Genomic DNA, 15,400 nt, shown 5'->3' on the forward strand with positions numbered 1-15,400 from the left:
GGGTTGCCATCTGCCTGGCTTAGCGCCGGTTGTGTACCTCGGCCAAGAGAGCACAGGCGTCTGAACCTCAGTTTCTTTATCTGTAAGACAGAGGCAGAGAGCCGCAGAGGACAATCAATGCGATGATGGCTGTAAAGCGTCTATGGCAAGGGCCAGGGGTCCGGGCTTAGCCCGCGCCCAGTGACCCGGCGGCCTGCGCCCTGGCGAGTCCCCGGCCTCTCTGCACCTGTTCCCTCCTGCGTACCACAGGACGGTACATGACGGTTCCTCTTCGGTCGTGCTGAGGAATAAACGTGTGCGTGCCCATGCACAGCACTAAGAGCACTGCACACAGTTGGCCGCCGTTGCTGTTATTAGTATTGGGTGAGGAGAGTGGCGGGGTGGAGGCGGGGCCGAGCCAGGAAGGCCCAGGAGAATCAGGGGCGCTCCCTCCTCCGCCCTGCAGCGCTTGGGCCTGGGCTCGGCGGGGGGGGAGGGCCAGGGTCCGCAGTCCTCGGAGCCCCCCCGCTGGCGCCCGCACACCTGGGGTGGCAGGGTTTCAGCGCTGGGCGCTGACGTCGGCCTTCAAGGCCCCCTCCCGGGCCGCGGCGGAGGGCGGAGCCGGCAGCCCGCCGCCCCGCCCCCATCCCCGCCCCCGCGCGCTGCGGGCCTGGGGCGCCGAGAGGGGAGCCCAGCGCAGCGCGCAGACCCCGCGCCCCCAGGCCTGGGGTCCCCGGGAGCACGGGGCTCCCTGAGTTGCGTGTCACCTGCGGGCCGCAGAGTCGGGGCGAGTGCCGGTGCAGGGGCCCAGGAGGTCCCGACATATGGCCGTGGGCGGTGAGTGAGGGGCACAGGTGGGCGTCATGGCCCCTCCGCCGGGTCCTAGTGTTGGGGATGGGGAGGCCAACCCTTGGTGAGGAAATCAGCTCCAGCCAGGTTTGGAATGAGGGCGGGAGGCTTGGGAGGCCCCGGGGGGGATCGTGGGGTGGCAATATTTCTTGCGGTTGACTGTGTAATGAGTGTGGTGGGCTGGGGCTGTTATGGGGGAATGGTGCAAAGGTGGATTCTGGTAAAACAGGAGGCGTGGGGGAGCTGGTGGGTGTGCTGGCAATTGTGTAGCTCCGTGGATGTGAGTGGGGTAGGGGAGGGATGTGTGGACCGGGCGTTTGGGGCAGGTGTGCAAGGGAAGCAAGTGATGAGAACAAGAAAGAGTGTCTGGGGTGCATGCATGGGAAGCCTGTGCAGATAGGGGATCTGATGCTGGGGGGATTAGGAGTATGCAAGGGGTCATTTGGGATGAGTGTGTGAGAAGTTTGGGGGCTCCAGAGGGGTATTTAATGGGAACTGATGTTGTTCAGGGCAAGTATGCGAGGAGGTCGGGGCTGGGCTTGCCTGGATGAGTATGTGTGGCAGGAGACTTGGGTATTCAGGGTGCATGTGTAGTTCATGGGGCAAGTAAGGGTGCAAGGCATGGTTTGGAATAAGTGTGCAACAGGTATGTGGTTTTTGCCTGAGGAGACAGAATCCCAGAATTGAATGTCTAGACTCCCTGAAATTCTCTTCCCAACTTGGTCCAGCCTCCTTTATCCTGTGGGCCTCAGTTTCAGTCTCTCTCCGAGTCTGAGGGTCAATGAACTAACTAGTCTCTGCCAGGAATCTCTCCAGAGTCAGGGGTTAGGGGAAAGATGGTGAGACTTCGACAACTTGTCTTTTTTTCTTTCCTCTACCTCCAGGAAACCCCTCCGGGAGCCCCTCCCCAGCCATGGACAGCCCCAGTCTCCGAGAGCTCCAGCAGCCTCTGCTGGCAGGTGTGGGCTGTGGGCCCCCCATCCAGAAGCCTGGGGAACCCCAGCTGGGGCCTCCTTTTCGAGAGACAGCCTTCGCGGAGTCCCTGGGGGGTTGGCAGTTCCTACCACCGCCTCTTCCTTCTGTGAGCGCTCGTCTTGGGGAGCCAGTGCCCCCTGACCTGGAGGTAGGGGCAGCAGGCCTTAGTGGGAGCAGGGGGAGGGAGCTGGAGGCGAACGAACTGGGCTGTGGCCAACCCCGGGTAGGTTGGAGGCTGGGGTATCTACCATCAGCCTGGAGTCTCACTTCCCAAATGTGAGGGGGCTTCCTAGACGTACAGTTGTGGTTTTGCGTGTTCTATGCTTCCCCTGGTTTCTTCATCTTTTTCTCTCTAGATTTGTCACTCATCTTTCTTCCTGCATCTTTGGCTCTGTCTTCCCTCTGATTTCTGGCTCCCCTGTTCTCTGTCTTTCCATCTCTCTCTCTCTCTCTCTCTCTCTCTCTGTGTCGGTCCTGGTCTCTTTTTTTCAAATCAGTGTGTTAATTTGTATAATTTCTTATTCCTTGTATACGCTGTGAAGCTTGTCTCGTATTTATTATTTTCAAAAAAGATTTTAAGTAATCTCTGCACCCAGCATGGGGTCTTAAACTCATGACCCCGAGATCAAGAGTTGCACGTTCTACTGACCGAGCCAGCCAAACTCCCCCGCCTCGTTTTTTATTTCTTACATGGTTTTCCAGTTACTATTCCTGCATAAGAAATCCCCCCAAAATTTAGTGGCTTAAAACAGCAACAATCATTATGGCTCATGGTTTCCACGGGTCGGGAATCTGGGAGGGCCCGGGTTGGGTGGTTATCCCTCAGGGTCTTTCATGAGGTTGCGGTCAGCCGGCGTCTGGAGCTGAAACAGGCTGGGGCTGAAGGAGCTGGGGGCTGGGGGGGGGTATCTCTCTCTTAACCTAGTCTTGGGGCTTCTGCAGGAGGCTCCCCTTGTGGGCTGGGTTGGGCCTCCTCACAACATGGCAGCCTCCACACACTCCGCGTCTTTCTGTGCCTCTGGCCTCCAGCACGAGAGCTTCGGCAAGGCAGAAACTGCCTCACCTTTTCTGGCTTATGCTCGGAAGCCATGCGGCATTACTTCCACCACATTCTACCAATTATGAGTGAGTCACAGCCTGCCCAGACTCAAGGCGAGGGGACACAGACCTCACCCCTTGGTGGGAAGAGTGTCAGTCACACTCTAAGAGGAGCATGTGGGATGAGAGACGGCTGTGGCCATTTTTGGAAACACGGTCTGCCACAGTGTGGCGGTTAGGGTCACTGGGACATCGTTATGAGTCTGATAATCCCATTCTTTGAAGATTTTGAGGGGAGGGCCTTATTATTTTTGCAATTTAGGGTTTTTTGTGTGCCTGGTTATCTTTGGACTGTATGCTGGTCATCACAGTTGAAAAACTATTTTTAGGAAAAATTATTTTTGGGGCCTAGACTGAAGGTACGTACCTTTCTCCAGAGAGGATTTGGTTTGCTTCTGCCAGCTGCCCGGGGCCACTACTGGTGGTTAGAGATCACTTTTCATCTAGTTCACGGTTGGATTGAGAGGTTATTTTTCTGGGATTGGTAATTGGCTGCAGGGCAAAAGAGGCCTTCTCTGTTTGTTTGACCTCTCCGCTAACTTGGATTTTAATTGCAGTTTGGGCCTTATAAGAATTGCTTGAAATCTTGTGAGCTATTTGATGCAAGATTAAACAAAAAATTTTCTTTAAATCTAGAATTTATAGTTTTTAGCTGGCAGTTTTGTCCTAGTAACTTAGGCTACCAGAGCTGTCTCTCTTGATTTCCAACTTTTTGCCGGTTCCTGTCCCCACTGATGTCTGCCTCCACTTCTAACTCTGAAGTTGTAGTAACCACGGTGAGACCTGTGAAGTCTTCGACACTGAACACAAAACTTTGGGCGTGGATGGCGTTCTTCTTTGGAGAGAGGATACACAGTTTCTCCTCAAGGAGATCCAGGCTGTAGAAAGTTAAGAGCCTATCTCCTGGAACATTTTCCTCTTTTTGGTGTTTCTGGGGAGGCCCTGGTATTGGTCTTTGGGGGTTCTGGGGAAGGTGGGTGGAGAAGCCCACTCAGGCCCTTTCCTACCCACAGGATGCGTCATCCAGTGACAGCGACTCAGACTGGGACGGGGGCAGCCTTCTCTCCCCGCTCCTACCCCACGACCACCTCGGCTTGGCTGTCTTCTCCATGCTATGCTGCTTCTGGCCTGTGGGCATCGCTGCCTTCTGCCTGGCCCAGAAGGTCAGTCTGTGGGTGGGGCTGGGAGGGGGCTGGGTATAAGAGAAAAGCACATTCAGAACAGGACAGAGGTGCTATGCGTGGGGTGGGGGGAACAAAGGTGGAGAGAAGGATCTGCATAGAAACATGGAAAGGTAAAACGAGTGTTTCAGAGTGAAAGCCCAGAGTGGTGGTCAAATCCTAGGTCTGGCACACTCCGTTAAGATTTTTGGGCAAGCCGCTTAACCTCCCTGTGCCTCATTTTCCTCATCTGTAAAACGGGAATAATTCCAACTTCTGGGTCATCGTGAGGCTCAAATGAGTTGGAACAGGGGTTCTATTTTTATTAGCCACCTGGGCTCCCCTGTGCCCAGCTGGGCCCGACCCACAGTAGCTGCTCCCTGTTTTTGGAATCTCTGAATGAGCCCGTGGGTGTGCCGGTGTGGGCGGGTCCAGGGGAAGGGTCTGGGGCTGCGGGCGGCGGGGTGGGATGCGGGATGCCTGAGTCACTGCTGCCCAACGCCTCCACAGACCAACAAGGCTTGGGCCAAGGGGGACGTCCAGGGGGCAGGGGCTGCCTCCCGCCGCGCCTTCCTGCTGGGGGTCCTCGCCGTCGGGCTGGGCGTGTGCACATATGCGGCCGCCCTGGTGACCCTGGCCGCCTACCTGGCCTCCCGAGAGCCGCCCTAGTGGCCCCTGCGGCCCCCACTGTGAATCAGGGGCCGGGAGCCGGGCGCATCGGCGGGCAACGTGGAGAATCCGGGTGGATGAGGCGGCGGCAGCGTTAAGCCCCTCCTTCCTGGCCGCCGCGGCGTGAGATTAAACTCCAGACACTCCGCAGCCAAACCTCTGTGTGTGTGTATGTATGGGGGGGGGGGGCAAGGGAGGGAGCTCGGGGCGCTGAGACCAGGAAGGGACAGACCAGGGTGACGACAGGCTGTCCCCGGAGACCTTGGAACTGGAGAAGGGGGAATCCGAGGGGCAGAGGGTTCCCAAATTGCAGACTGTTCTCGCAGCACCATGGTCTGTAGAGAATGAGAGCAAGCCGGATTCCAAGGGTTTACTCGTCCTCAGCTGTGCCACCTTGGCCCAAGTGACTTCTCTTTGAGCCACAGTTTCCCTTCTGCAAAATGGGACCTTCCCCACCCCTGGGAGCTCTGGGGTGGACCCAATGGGTCACACCTGTAAAGGGCAGTATCCCTTTGAGCTCTTCCCACAGCCAAGTGGCAGAAACTGGACTCAGGCTCAAATGAAGTGAATGGTCTGGTCTCTCCATCTCTTGGCCCTCCTTTCCTGTTGGCCTCACTCTGTACAGGTTTCTGGGGGGAAAGGTGGCCCCAGGTGCTGAGGCACCCCATGGGAAATCACATGGCCAGAGACCAGGAGGGCTGGAGCCTTAACGCACTAGGGCGCTAAACCCCCCGCAGTCCCCGACTGCTCCCAGAGGCACAGGAGTGGTCACGGAGTGGGCCTGAGACATGACCAAGTAACAACATAACAGGCAGTTTCATTTTCTGTTTAATGCCATTCCAGTGGATCTTACTAGAAAACACTTTTCCATTTGGAGTTCTCCTGAGTCTCACGGAGCAGGATTTCCAGCTGAAGAATTTGATGCTTTTTCTTCTTGGTTACTGGGGACGAAAATGACACAGGCTCCAAGGGGCAATTGTGGGAACTGTGTGAACTAGTTCCAGCATGTGAAGCACGCAGCAGAGGGCCCGGCAGACATATAATTTTCACTGTAAACCCCCAAATGTCCGTGCCCCACAGAATCTGGCGACCATGTGGCCCAGCTGTGGGACAATTACTTCTCGTGGGATGCTGTCATGTTCTTGGCTCCTGCCCACTAAATATGGGGGTGGGGGACCCAGCGGTCAAATGGCAACTAACCCCCCATATTTCCATACACCCTAGGAGGGTGCTACCACCCCGTGAGAAACAGTGGGCCTCGGCCACTTCCGGTCACAGATGGGGAACAGCAGTCGGGACAGCGCTGGTGTATCCCCGGCTTGTCTGAGCAGTGACAGGCTCTGGGGCTGGACTCCTGAGTGGAACCCCTGCTCCATCACGGACTAGCTGGTGACATCTGGCAGCTCCCTGGCTTCTGAGCCTGTTTCTTCAGGTTAAGACCGGAATGCCAAGACCCACAAGGCCTCACCCCTGTGCCCGTTCCCTCCCTGACCCATCTCACTCAGCTCCAGCCAACACCAGAGCCACATGGAAGCCTTGCTGGTCCTCCACCCCCCCCCCCCCCCGCAGGCCTTCTCCCAGGCCTCCCTTGGATGCACCCCCTGCCCCCGCCAAGTCATCCCTGACTAATGTATTAAATTCGCCCTCCCTAAACCCCTCTTTCCTGCTTTTTGCTTTCTTCAGAGCATTTACCACCCCCTGACAAACACCGATTTTCTTTGCCCCTCACCCCACTGCTCCTTGAACCTGGGACTTGGGGGTCATCATTCACCCCGGAGGCGGAGGCTCGCCTCGCAGGGCCTGCACACAGTTGCCCCGCAGGTATCTGTCAGGCTGGCAGGCGGGGAAGGGAGGGGTTGCCCAGGTTGGAAATGCTTTCCTGGGGGGGGCAGGGTGGGCCCGCAAACTCATCCGGGCGCACAGGGACTGAGAGGCGAGGCCGGCTGCTGGTTTATTTTCCACAGAGGTAGAGGGTGGTGGCTGCGGCGGGAGGGGCGCCCTGCCCCGGCTTGTCTCAGCTCTTGGAGTAACGCCTCTGCAGCGATTCCCGGTAGAAGCGGAAGACGTGTTGCGAGGCAGCCTGGGCCGCGGCCAGGCACTGCTGGAGCTGGCGGCGGAGAGAGCTGGTGGGGCCCGGGCCTCCCTGCTCCCACCCCGCCCGGCTGACCCCATGGCTTGCCCCAACCCCGGATGGTTCCCGGGGCCCCCAGACCTCCTGCCTCCCCTGCAGTGGGGCAGGTGGCCAGGGGAGTATCCCAGGGGCCTTTCTTCCCCACTCCGTGGGCTCTTTCTTAGAGGGGGGACACAGAAAAAGGGGAGGGCTTTGGGGGTCTGATTCCAGCAGCTCCAGAAGCGTGGACAGGTGGGATCAGGCATCCTGACCCCTGGAAGAGGTCTCAACCTGGCACAGCCGTAGCATCTGGGACCGCGGACCTTGAGCACCACACATTCCTGGGCTCACAGGATGTCCAGGTCCGAAGTGCCCTCGGAGACCAGAGCGCCGGGACTCCGGGAGTGAGCTGGAGGTGCCTCACCTCACGATGGCAACCTGAGCTATCTCCTCCTCTGCTCTGGGGCTGGGGCTTCCCTTTAAAACCCCCACATGGGTTTCTGTGCCTACTATGTCGGAAGATGCCTTCTACATACAGCAGGGACACAGGGAAGGGGCTCTCCTTCAACCTCACAGAGTCCCAACAAGACCTCATGTCCTGGAGGGAGGGACCTGGCCTTCACCCCATCTCCACACGGGTACCTCAGCATCAGAGTAGAGCCCCTTGGTGGTGGACATCAGCAGCTTCCGTTCCACGCTGTCGAGCGCAAAGGTCAGGATGGCCCGGGCCTCCTAGAGATGAGGGGTAGGACACTTGGACTCTTCCCTCGGGCAGAGTCTCAGCTGGTCCCAAAGAGGGGACCTGCCCCTCTCCCAGCCCATTCCCCCAAGCGTTATCAAGTGTAGGTGTTTTGTCTCCGCACCGCCCCTGCTTCCCTGGGCAATGCTCTTGGCCTTTCCTTCTGTGGAACGCCACCCACATGGTTCCAACAGGGGCTTCTGGGCACAGTATTCCTGCCTGTAGGGGCGGCCGCACAGCCAGTCATCAGCTGGCACCTCTCGGCCCCTCTCTCCCCTTCCCGGCCCTGTCCCACCAGGGCTGGAAGCTGGCAAACTATGTGCCAGACTCCCCAGCCAGTTAGGTGTCCCCGGTAAGCTGGGGGAGAGGCCGAAGGAGGGAGGGCTGCATCCCGTCCTCACTCTTACAGAAACAGGGGCTGTGGCAGGTTCCACAGAGCCGTGGAGGCTGGGGGGGTGGGGGTGGGGGCTCCGGACTCCGGCTGCCAGGGCCAAGCGAGGACGCTTCATGTGCGCCCAGAACCGACAGTCTTCCAACAACTTGCTGGTCTCTGGGTTATCGCCCTTCCTCCTGTTTGCTCCTTCGGCTCCTCCAACACGATCGTGACCCGTTTCCTGCAGTATGTTCCCAGTCTGAAATATGTCAGGTGGGTTCGGCTTTCCTGACAGAACGTGCCCATCACAGTACTGGCCGAGTACCTCAGAATAACCAGAGCCCTGGGCGCTGTGAACTTGGGCTGGTGAGGAAAGCATGGGGTTCTAGGGGCTGGTCACAGGCTCGGGCAAGATGCTGGCTAGAGAATGGAACCGAACAGAACCAACATGCACAAGACAGCAGAGACTGAGAAGCCAGATGAGGAAATCCTTACGGTGTTCGAGACCCTGGCTCTAGCTGGACCGCTGTTCTGAGTTTCATGGCGAATGTGTCCCTACATTCCCTTTTAACTTAAGTGGCTCTGAGCTGGGGTTCTAGCACCTGCCCTGATGAACAGACCAGAGCTTGCCCAACTGGGACCAACATAACAGGAGCCCAGTGCTTCGGGGAAGTGAGGCCTCGAGGAGCAGTGTCTACTCGCAGCCGTTCACCACCCCGGCCTTCAAACCTACCTTTTCTTGTTTGGCTGTGGGATCCAGCACGAGGGTCCCGTCGGAGTTCAGAGCACAGGTGACCCCACAGAAGAGGGCCCGCATGGGCACCCCTGCATCCACCAGTGCCATGCAGGCGGCGTTCAGGCAACAGGCTAGGAGCTGGGTGCCACAGGGCAGGGTTAAGAAGCGTTCCCACTACAGGGGTGGCCCGCAGAGCGCGCGCACACCTCCACCCACCCCGCTGGTGCTTGTGGCCGACTTCACTCACCGATCACGGGGAGGCAGTAGGGCATAGCGCTTCTCAGTGGTTCTGGGATTGAGCAGCCTTGGGCTCCTGACCCGCCTCTGCCCCCTCTCAGCTGTGAGAGCTTGAGCACCTGCCTCACTCTCTCTGAGCCTCAATCGGGGGTCATAACGAATCTTGGCATATTTGTCCTGAAGCATGTGCCAAGCACCTTCAGGGAAACTGAGGGCAGGGAGGGGAGAAACCTCCCACAATCACATGGGGTAGGAAGCGGCAGGGCCTGGCCTGAAGCCAGAGAGCCGGCCCTGCCTCAGTTTCCTCCAGTCACTGCCCCCAGCCCCATCACGGCGGCTAAGGGTCCAGCTTTAGTGTCAGTCAGTCCCAGCTCTACCACTGCCCCTCCATGACCTCCCCTCTGGCCTTCAGTCTCCCGCTCCCTGAAGCCTTCCAGAGATGCCCATTTCTGGTCCTCGGCCCCAACCTCTCACGGAACCACAGGGATCTTTCTAGGCCGGGCTGTTGACCGGACTCCCCTCGCATTGCTCCCGGTCAGAGTGGAGGTCAATGGCACAGGCTTTGCAGGCAGTCAGGCCTGGGCTGGAGTTCTGCCAATGCTGCCTTCCAGCTGTATGACCCTGGGCAAGCGATGTCCCCTCTTGGGGCCTGCTTCTCACCTCAAACATGGGAACGCAACACCCATCTGCCAGGGGCCTTGGGCTCTGAGAGCAGGTGGCTTGGGCTCAAATCCCAGCTCTGCCAATGACTAGTTAGGAATTGACCTTGCTGTGCCTTAGTTTCCCCATTTGGAACACAGGGATTATAGTGGCACCTATCTGTTGTGCGGTGAGAATTAAGTGAGTTAATACGTGTCAGGCACTCAGGACAGCGCCCGAGGCGCAGTAAGCGCTCAAGCTGCGTTGGCTGTTCTTCAACAAGCGCGTGCCTGTCAAGTGTTTGGAGGCCTTCTGGCTAACAGAAGAAGGCAGGCAATCAGGGAGCTTCTGGAAGACTTCCTGGAGGTGGCAGCCCAGGGGAAAGGATACAGAGCCAGCATCACTGATGACCTGCAGCACCACAGTGATGGACGTGCGGGGGTGCAGCGTTCCCAATACCACAGCTTCACAGGTGTTCCTGATCAGCCGCTCCCGGCTCTTCTCCGAGACGCCTGGGGAAATCAGGGGTGGGGTGGGGTGGGGTGGTCAGGCTCTTCCCTTCCACCTGGCTCACCTTCCTCCATATGCCCCACCCAGGCCCTCTGGAAAGGGCCTGCCGTCTCCGCCAGGGTTGGCACAGGACCCTGCATGGATGACAGAGGATGCCCAGTGGGCAGGAGGCAGGGCCTGACCGATACCGACTTCACCCCTGCCCCCTCCGGCATCCAGCAAAGGAGCCTCTTGGGGGAGGAAAACCCCAGAGTGCCCTTGTTCCCTGCTGCTGCCCACTCCCATCCCCGTGAACCCAGCCCCAGGGGGTGAGTAAACGGGTGGAAGAACAGGTTAGTGGAAAGAAAGGGAGATGGAGCCAGGAAAGAGGAGTGAGGGAGGACAGAGTAAGGTGAGGGAGAGACGCCAAGAGCTGGGGGGGCGGGGGGGAGGAGACACTGGGGACAACAGTGAGGAAGAAGCTGGAGATCCTACTGGGCCCAGGTACCAGGCAGCCCGATCTTCGGCCTCAGGATCACCTCCAGGGTGGCCTTGTTGAAGATCTCCTTGCTGACCTTCACCTCGGCTGGCCCGTACACGCCCGCCAGGACCGACGTATCCCCTGGGGAGACAGCAGGGGAGGCCTCACGCACCTCTTGCTTTCGGGGGGGGGGGGGGGCAGTGCAGCGCCCTGAAGAGTGTGGGAACCGAGCCGGCGGCCAGGCTTCCCCCCGTCACCCCCGGTCCAGCGCACCAATTTGCTGGCGGCGCTTCTCTGGGCATTTGCTTCCCTCCCGTCTGTCTATGCTTCCGCAACTGTGAAATGGGATGATAATGGCACCTCCCTCATCGTGTCATGAGGATTAGGTGAGGCAGTCCACATAAGACACTGCGGACGCTGCCTGGCCTGTGCCGAGCACATGACTGACTTTAGCTATTGCTGTTCTGAACAGAAAGTTCTTCCTGAGAGCTAACCTTCCTCCCCCTTACTCCAGCTGCATCTCAACTCCTTCCAAAGCTTCCTCCAACCTGGCTCTCTTCCCTCAGGCTCACGTCCCCCAACTCTGCAGTAGTCAGGACCCCTGAGATAGGGAGAAATACCTCAGAGTGGTCCTGAGTGGGCATGAACGGGGGCTGGCGGGGGGTAAGATCTGGGAAGTCAAAGCCGGACTTCTGGGGCACCTGGGTGGCTCAGTCGGTTAAGCATCTGCCTTTGGCTCAGGTCATGATCCGGGGGTCCTGGGATTGAGCCCCGCATTGGGCTCCTTGCTCAGCGGGGAGTCTGCTTCTCCCTCTCCCTCTGCCTGCTGCTCCCCCCGCTTGTGCTCTCTTTCTGTGTGTCAAATAAATAAAATCTTAAAAAAAAGAAAAAAAGCGGCAGCCAGTCTTCTAGTCCTGTCTGCCTCGCGCTGGCTCTGTAACCTTGGCTGATTGTGCTCACTTCTCCAGGCCTCAGTTTTACCATCTGCAAAATGAAGAGACTGGACTACACCAGTGGCTTCCAAACTTTTCTCACCACAACTCCCAGTAAAAAAATATATGTCCTGGGCGCCACTTCAAACTCATGCAAATGTCTGTGTGTGTAAACAGAACAAAGGGCCTCACAAAACAACTCTTACCATCGCTGCTTTGACATACTCTGATACTCTCTACTCTATTCCGGTTAATTTGCTTTTACTTATTTACTTCTCAGATTTTATTTTATTTTTTTTTAAAGATTTTATTTATTTATTTGACAGAGAGAGCAGCCAGCGAGAGAGGGAACACAAGCAGGGGGAGTGGGAGAGGAAGAAGCAGGCTCATAGCGGAGGAGCCTGACGTGGGGCTCGATCCCACAACACCGGGATCACGCCCTGAGCCGAAGGCAGATGCTTAATGACTGAGCCACCCAGGCACCCCATACTTCTCAGATTTTATTTTATTTTTTAAAGATTTTATTTATTTATTCGACAGAGATAGAGACAGCCAGCGAGAGAGGAAACACAAGCAGGGGGAGTGGGAGAGGGAGAAGCAGGCTCATAGCAGGGGAGCATGATGTGGGGCTCGATCCCACAACGCCGGGATCACGCCCTGAGCCGAAGGCAGACGCTCAACCGCTGTGCCACCCAGGCGCCCCTCAGATTTTATTTTTAAGTGACCTCCACACCCCACACGGCACTCGAACTCACCACCCTGGAATCAAGAGTCACATGCTCCTTGGATGGAGCCAGCCCAACGCCCCTACTCTATTCCATTAAAAAAACCAGAAAAACCACTACGGAACACAGCAGTGGTTCTCAGCCCTGCCTGCACACTGGAATCACCGGGCAGCTTGAGAAGATCCTGACGCCCAGCCCCCTCCCCCATAGATCCCAACTCAGCCGCGGCACTGGCAGCACCCCAGCTCCACGGGTCACTCCAAGATGCAGCTGGGCCCGCAATCTGCACTGGGAGACACAGAGCCGGGGCACAGCGTCAAAACACCGGGCTGGGCTGCACACAGAATCTCCGCGGTGGTTACAAATGGACTGGGGCCAGCCTTGGCAGGTGCGCGGTGGATCCTGGGACCCTGCCTTTTCAAAAACCCCATCAGAGATGCCGAGGCCAGAAGCGGGGGTGGGGTGGGGGTGGGGAATGACAACACACTTTCCGGGGTCTGCACGGGGTCCTGGGGCTTGGGAGTTTTAGAACAGGGGAGGGGCTACCCTCTTTGATATTTCTGACGTCGAAGAAACTCCAGGCATGCGAATCATGCAGAAGAGTGAAGTCTCGGGGAGGGCCTGGGAAGCTCCTGCATTGGGGAGCAAGAGCCACAGCAGAACTGAGGGGTCGTCTCGGCTCCTGGAGAATCCACCCTCCGAGGGGAACTTAACCACACTGACAGGACGAGGTCCACAGGGCGGTCTTCATTCTTGTTACTCCGGATGAGCCGCCTGTGGTCCCCATGAACCGAGGGAGACCCTCCCTGTCACCTTCTCAGGGACGTGGCTTCCGCGAATTCTCTCCTCTCTGGACCCACATCCATCTTCAACTCCTGCCCCACATTTCTGATCCCCATACAGCAAAGCTCCCAAAGACATGTCTCTAACTTGCTGCCTTCTTCTCCGCCCCGACCCCACCGCTCACCGGAGCAGCTCTTGCCAGTGTCATGATGACATTCGCCTAGACTGTCCAGCCACAGGTCTGGAGGACGGATGCGGCTGGTGGGCCCTTCCATCTCCAACACTTCTCCGGGCCCCAGGTCAGTGGCCTCTCTTTGTTTTCCTCCTACCTTCCCGGCTGCTCTTCTCTCTTGTCCTAGCTCCTCACAGGTTAGAGGACCCAGGGTTGAGTCCTGCGACCTCTTCTCTTTTCCATCTACCCTCGTTTTCTTGATTTCATCCAATCAATAGCTTGAAATACCATCTATAGCCAGAGGATTCCAAATTATATGCCCGGATGGGGTCTCTCTTCTGAACTGCAGACTCGTATGTCCTACTGCCCTGTCCGTATGGTTGCTGTGATGCCTACCAGGCCCTGCAACCTAATGTTCCAAACTGAACTCCTCAGCTTCTCCGGTAACACCTCAGTGTTACCCCTCTCCTTCTCACACCCTAACACTGAGCCATGTGCAGATTTTGTCAGTTTTACTTTCAATATACACCCCGAATCTCACCATCTCCACTGCTTCTACTCTGGTCTGAGCTACCACCTTCTCCCCACAACTCTAAATCAACGCCACAGCCAGAGAAAGTCTGTTAAAATACATTCAGATCATGTCACCGCTCTGAGCAAAACTTGGGAGCAGTGGCCCCCAGCTCATTCACTAGGCCTCAAATGGCAGGCCATCCTTCTTAGCGCTCTCCAGCATCCTCACTGCTCCAGCCACACTGTCTCCAGACTATTCCTCCAGACTATTCCTCAAACATACCAGGCAAGCCCTTGCCTCAGGGCCTTCGCCCCTCCTGTTCTCCACCCCAGGTATGGTTTTTCCTCCTGGTATCCTCGGGGTCTGCCCCCCTACCTTAGCTCTTTATTCAAATGTTACCATCTCATCAAGGCCTTTCCTGACCATCCTGTTAAGATAGCAACCCTCTCTGGCACACCCTATTCCCCTTCCCTACTGTATTTTTCTCCACAGCATTTTCCTATATGTTTTATTTAGTTATCCTTGGTCTGTCTCCCCGACTAGAATGTAAAGTGTTAGGTCAGGGATTTAAAATACTTTTTTATCAACACATTGCCAGTGCCCAGAACAGTGCTTAGCACAAATACATGTGTTCAATGAAGGAACGAATGAAAACAGGTTTTGTACCTGGGTAGAAGATAATGACCCTAGTGAGGAGACTGAAGCATTTATGGGGGTGATACTCAGGCCTATCTCCAGAGGAATATTTACCTGGGTCAAGGAGTTGAGTCTAGTTTGGGATGCATTTGGCTAGGGGAAGGGGGTATTTACCCAATAGGTAAGACCTGCCCCAAACTTAGGGAGAGTCTCATATGGGGAGATGGGTATCACAGTCAAAGGGATATTTACCCCAGTGGTGGGGAGGAAGGGGGACATCACTGTCAATCTGAAGAGTATTTACTTGGGTAAAAGACATACCACAGTGTAATGAGGCCAGTAGTGGGTTCTGCCAGTCTACGGGTATTTATGCATATAAATCAGGTCAGGTTTGCCTCAGCCTGGCGTGTACTGACCCGGGGTGTGCGTGGGGGAGGCGGGAGACAAATCTAGTCAAGAGAGATATTTACTTTGGTGAGAAGCTTTTCTCTGTTCTGGAGTATTTGGTCTTATGAGGAGGTCTAACCCTCTCTCACCTGAGTATTAGCCAGGGGGTGGCGATACCGTCTCCCTTGTAGCCGGGAGGGAAAGATACATTATTCTGGCACGTCCAGTAGTACCCACCCGGGCAAGAAGAACTGCAGCAGGCCAGGAGGGTTATTTATCTGCAACTGGCACTCCTTTGCATAGTACACTGTAACCTCCTTCTAAAACAAATACAACGTGGCGAACATGGCCAGGGCAGTATTTACGTAGGTTGAGTTCTTACCTTGCAGGAAAGAGGCAGAGCCATCAGGCCGGGACAGCAGGTTCTGTTCACAAGCAAAGTGCCGGAGGCTGCAGGCCGGACCCCGTGGGCCGGACTCTGTTCCGGACTCAGAGCGGATCTTGGCGTCAGCCTGCTTCGCCCCCTCCATCGCCCCAGAGCCCACGTGCAACCGGGGACTCTAGCTTCCGCCCTAAAGCGCGCGCTTGCGTACAAGCTGCTAGTGCAGTGCGCACGCGCCGCTCCGGGGCGCCAGGACCCGCGCCCGCACGTGGCTCCGCGTTTACTAACAATCTGGCCCCTCCCACTCCCGCCTCGCAAGTCCAGGAATGCCATTG

The 15,400-nt window shown here is 57.0% G+C and overlaps 2 protein-coding genes across 2 annotated transcripts; one reads left to right on the forward strand and one right to left on the reverse strand.

Annotated features, from left to right (window-relative positions):
• Positions 1 to 659: 659 nt before the first annotated feature.
• On the forward strand, positions 660 to 4,881 carry TMEM91 (transmembrane protein 91). The gene is made up of 4 exons (XM_026482232.4): positions 660 to 816; positions 1,713 to 1,951; positions 3,915 to 4,064; positions 4,572 to 4,881. Exons 1-4 carry the CDS (start codon positions 804 to 806, stop codon positions 4,728 to 4,730), a joined length of 561 nt encoding a protein of 186 aa, XP_026338017.3. The 5' UTR covers positions 660 to 803; the 3' UTR covers positions 4,731 to 4,881.
• Positions 4,882 to 5,540: 659 nt separating this feature from the next.
• EXOSC5 (exosome component 5) lies at positions 5,541 to 15,353 on the reverse strand. Its single transcript, XM_026482230.4, has 6 exons — positions 15,066 to 15,353; positions 10,562 to 10,675; positions 9,955 to 10,076; positions 8,686 to 8,826; positions 7,483 to 7,572; positions 5,541 to 6,837 (listed from the first exon to the last, which is right to left on the reverse strand). Exons 1-6 carry the CDS (start codon positions 15,211 to 15,213, stop codon positions 6,745 to 6,747), a joined length of 708 nt encoding a protein of 235 aa, XP_026338015.2. The 5' UTR covers positions 15,214 to 15,353; the 3' UTR covers positions 5,541 to 6,744.
• Between the last annotated feature and the right edge of the window lie 47 nt (positions 15,354 to 15,400).

This window comes from Ursus arctos, unplaced genomic scaffold (genome assembly GCF_023065955.2).
Source record: "Ursus arctos isolate Adak ecotype North America unplaced genomic scaffold, UrsArc2.0 scaffold_19, whole genome shotgun sequence".
In the NCBI taxonomy this organism is placed as follows: domain Eukaryota; kingdom Metazoa; phylum Chordata; class Mammalia; order Carnivora; family Ursidae; genus Ursus; species Ursus arctos.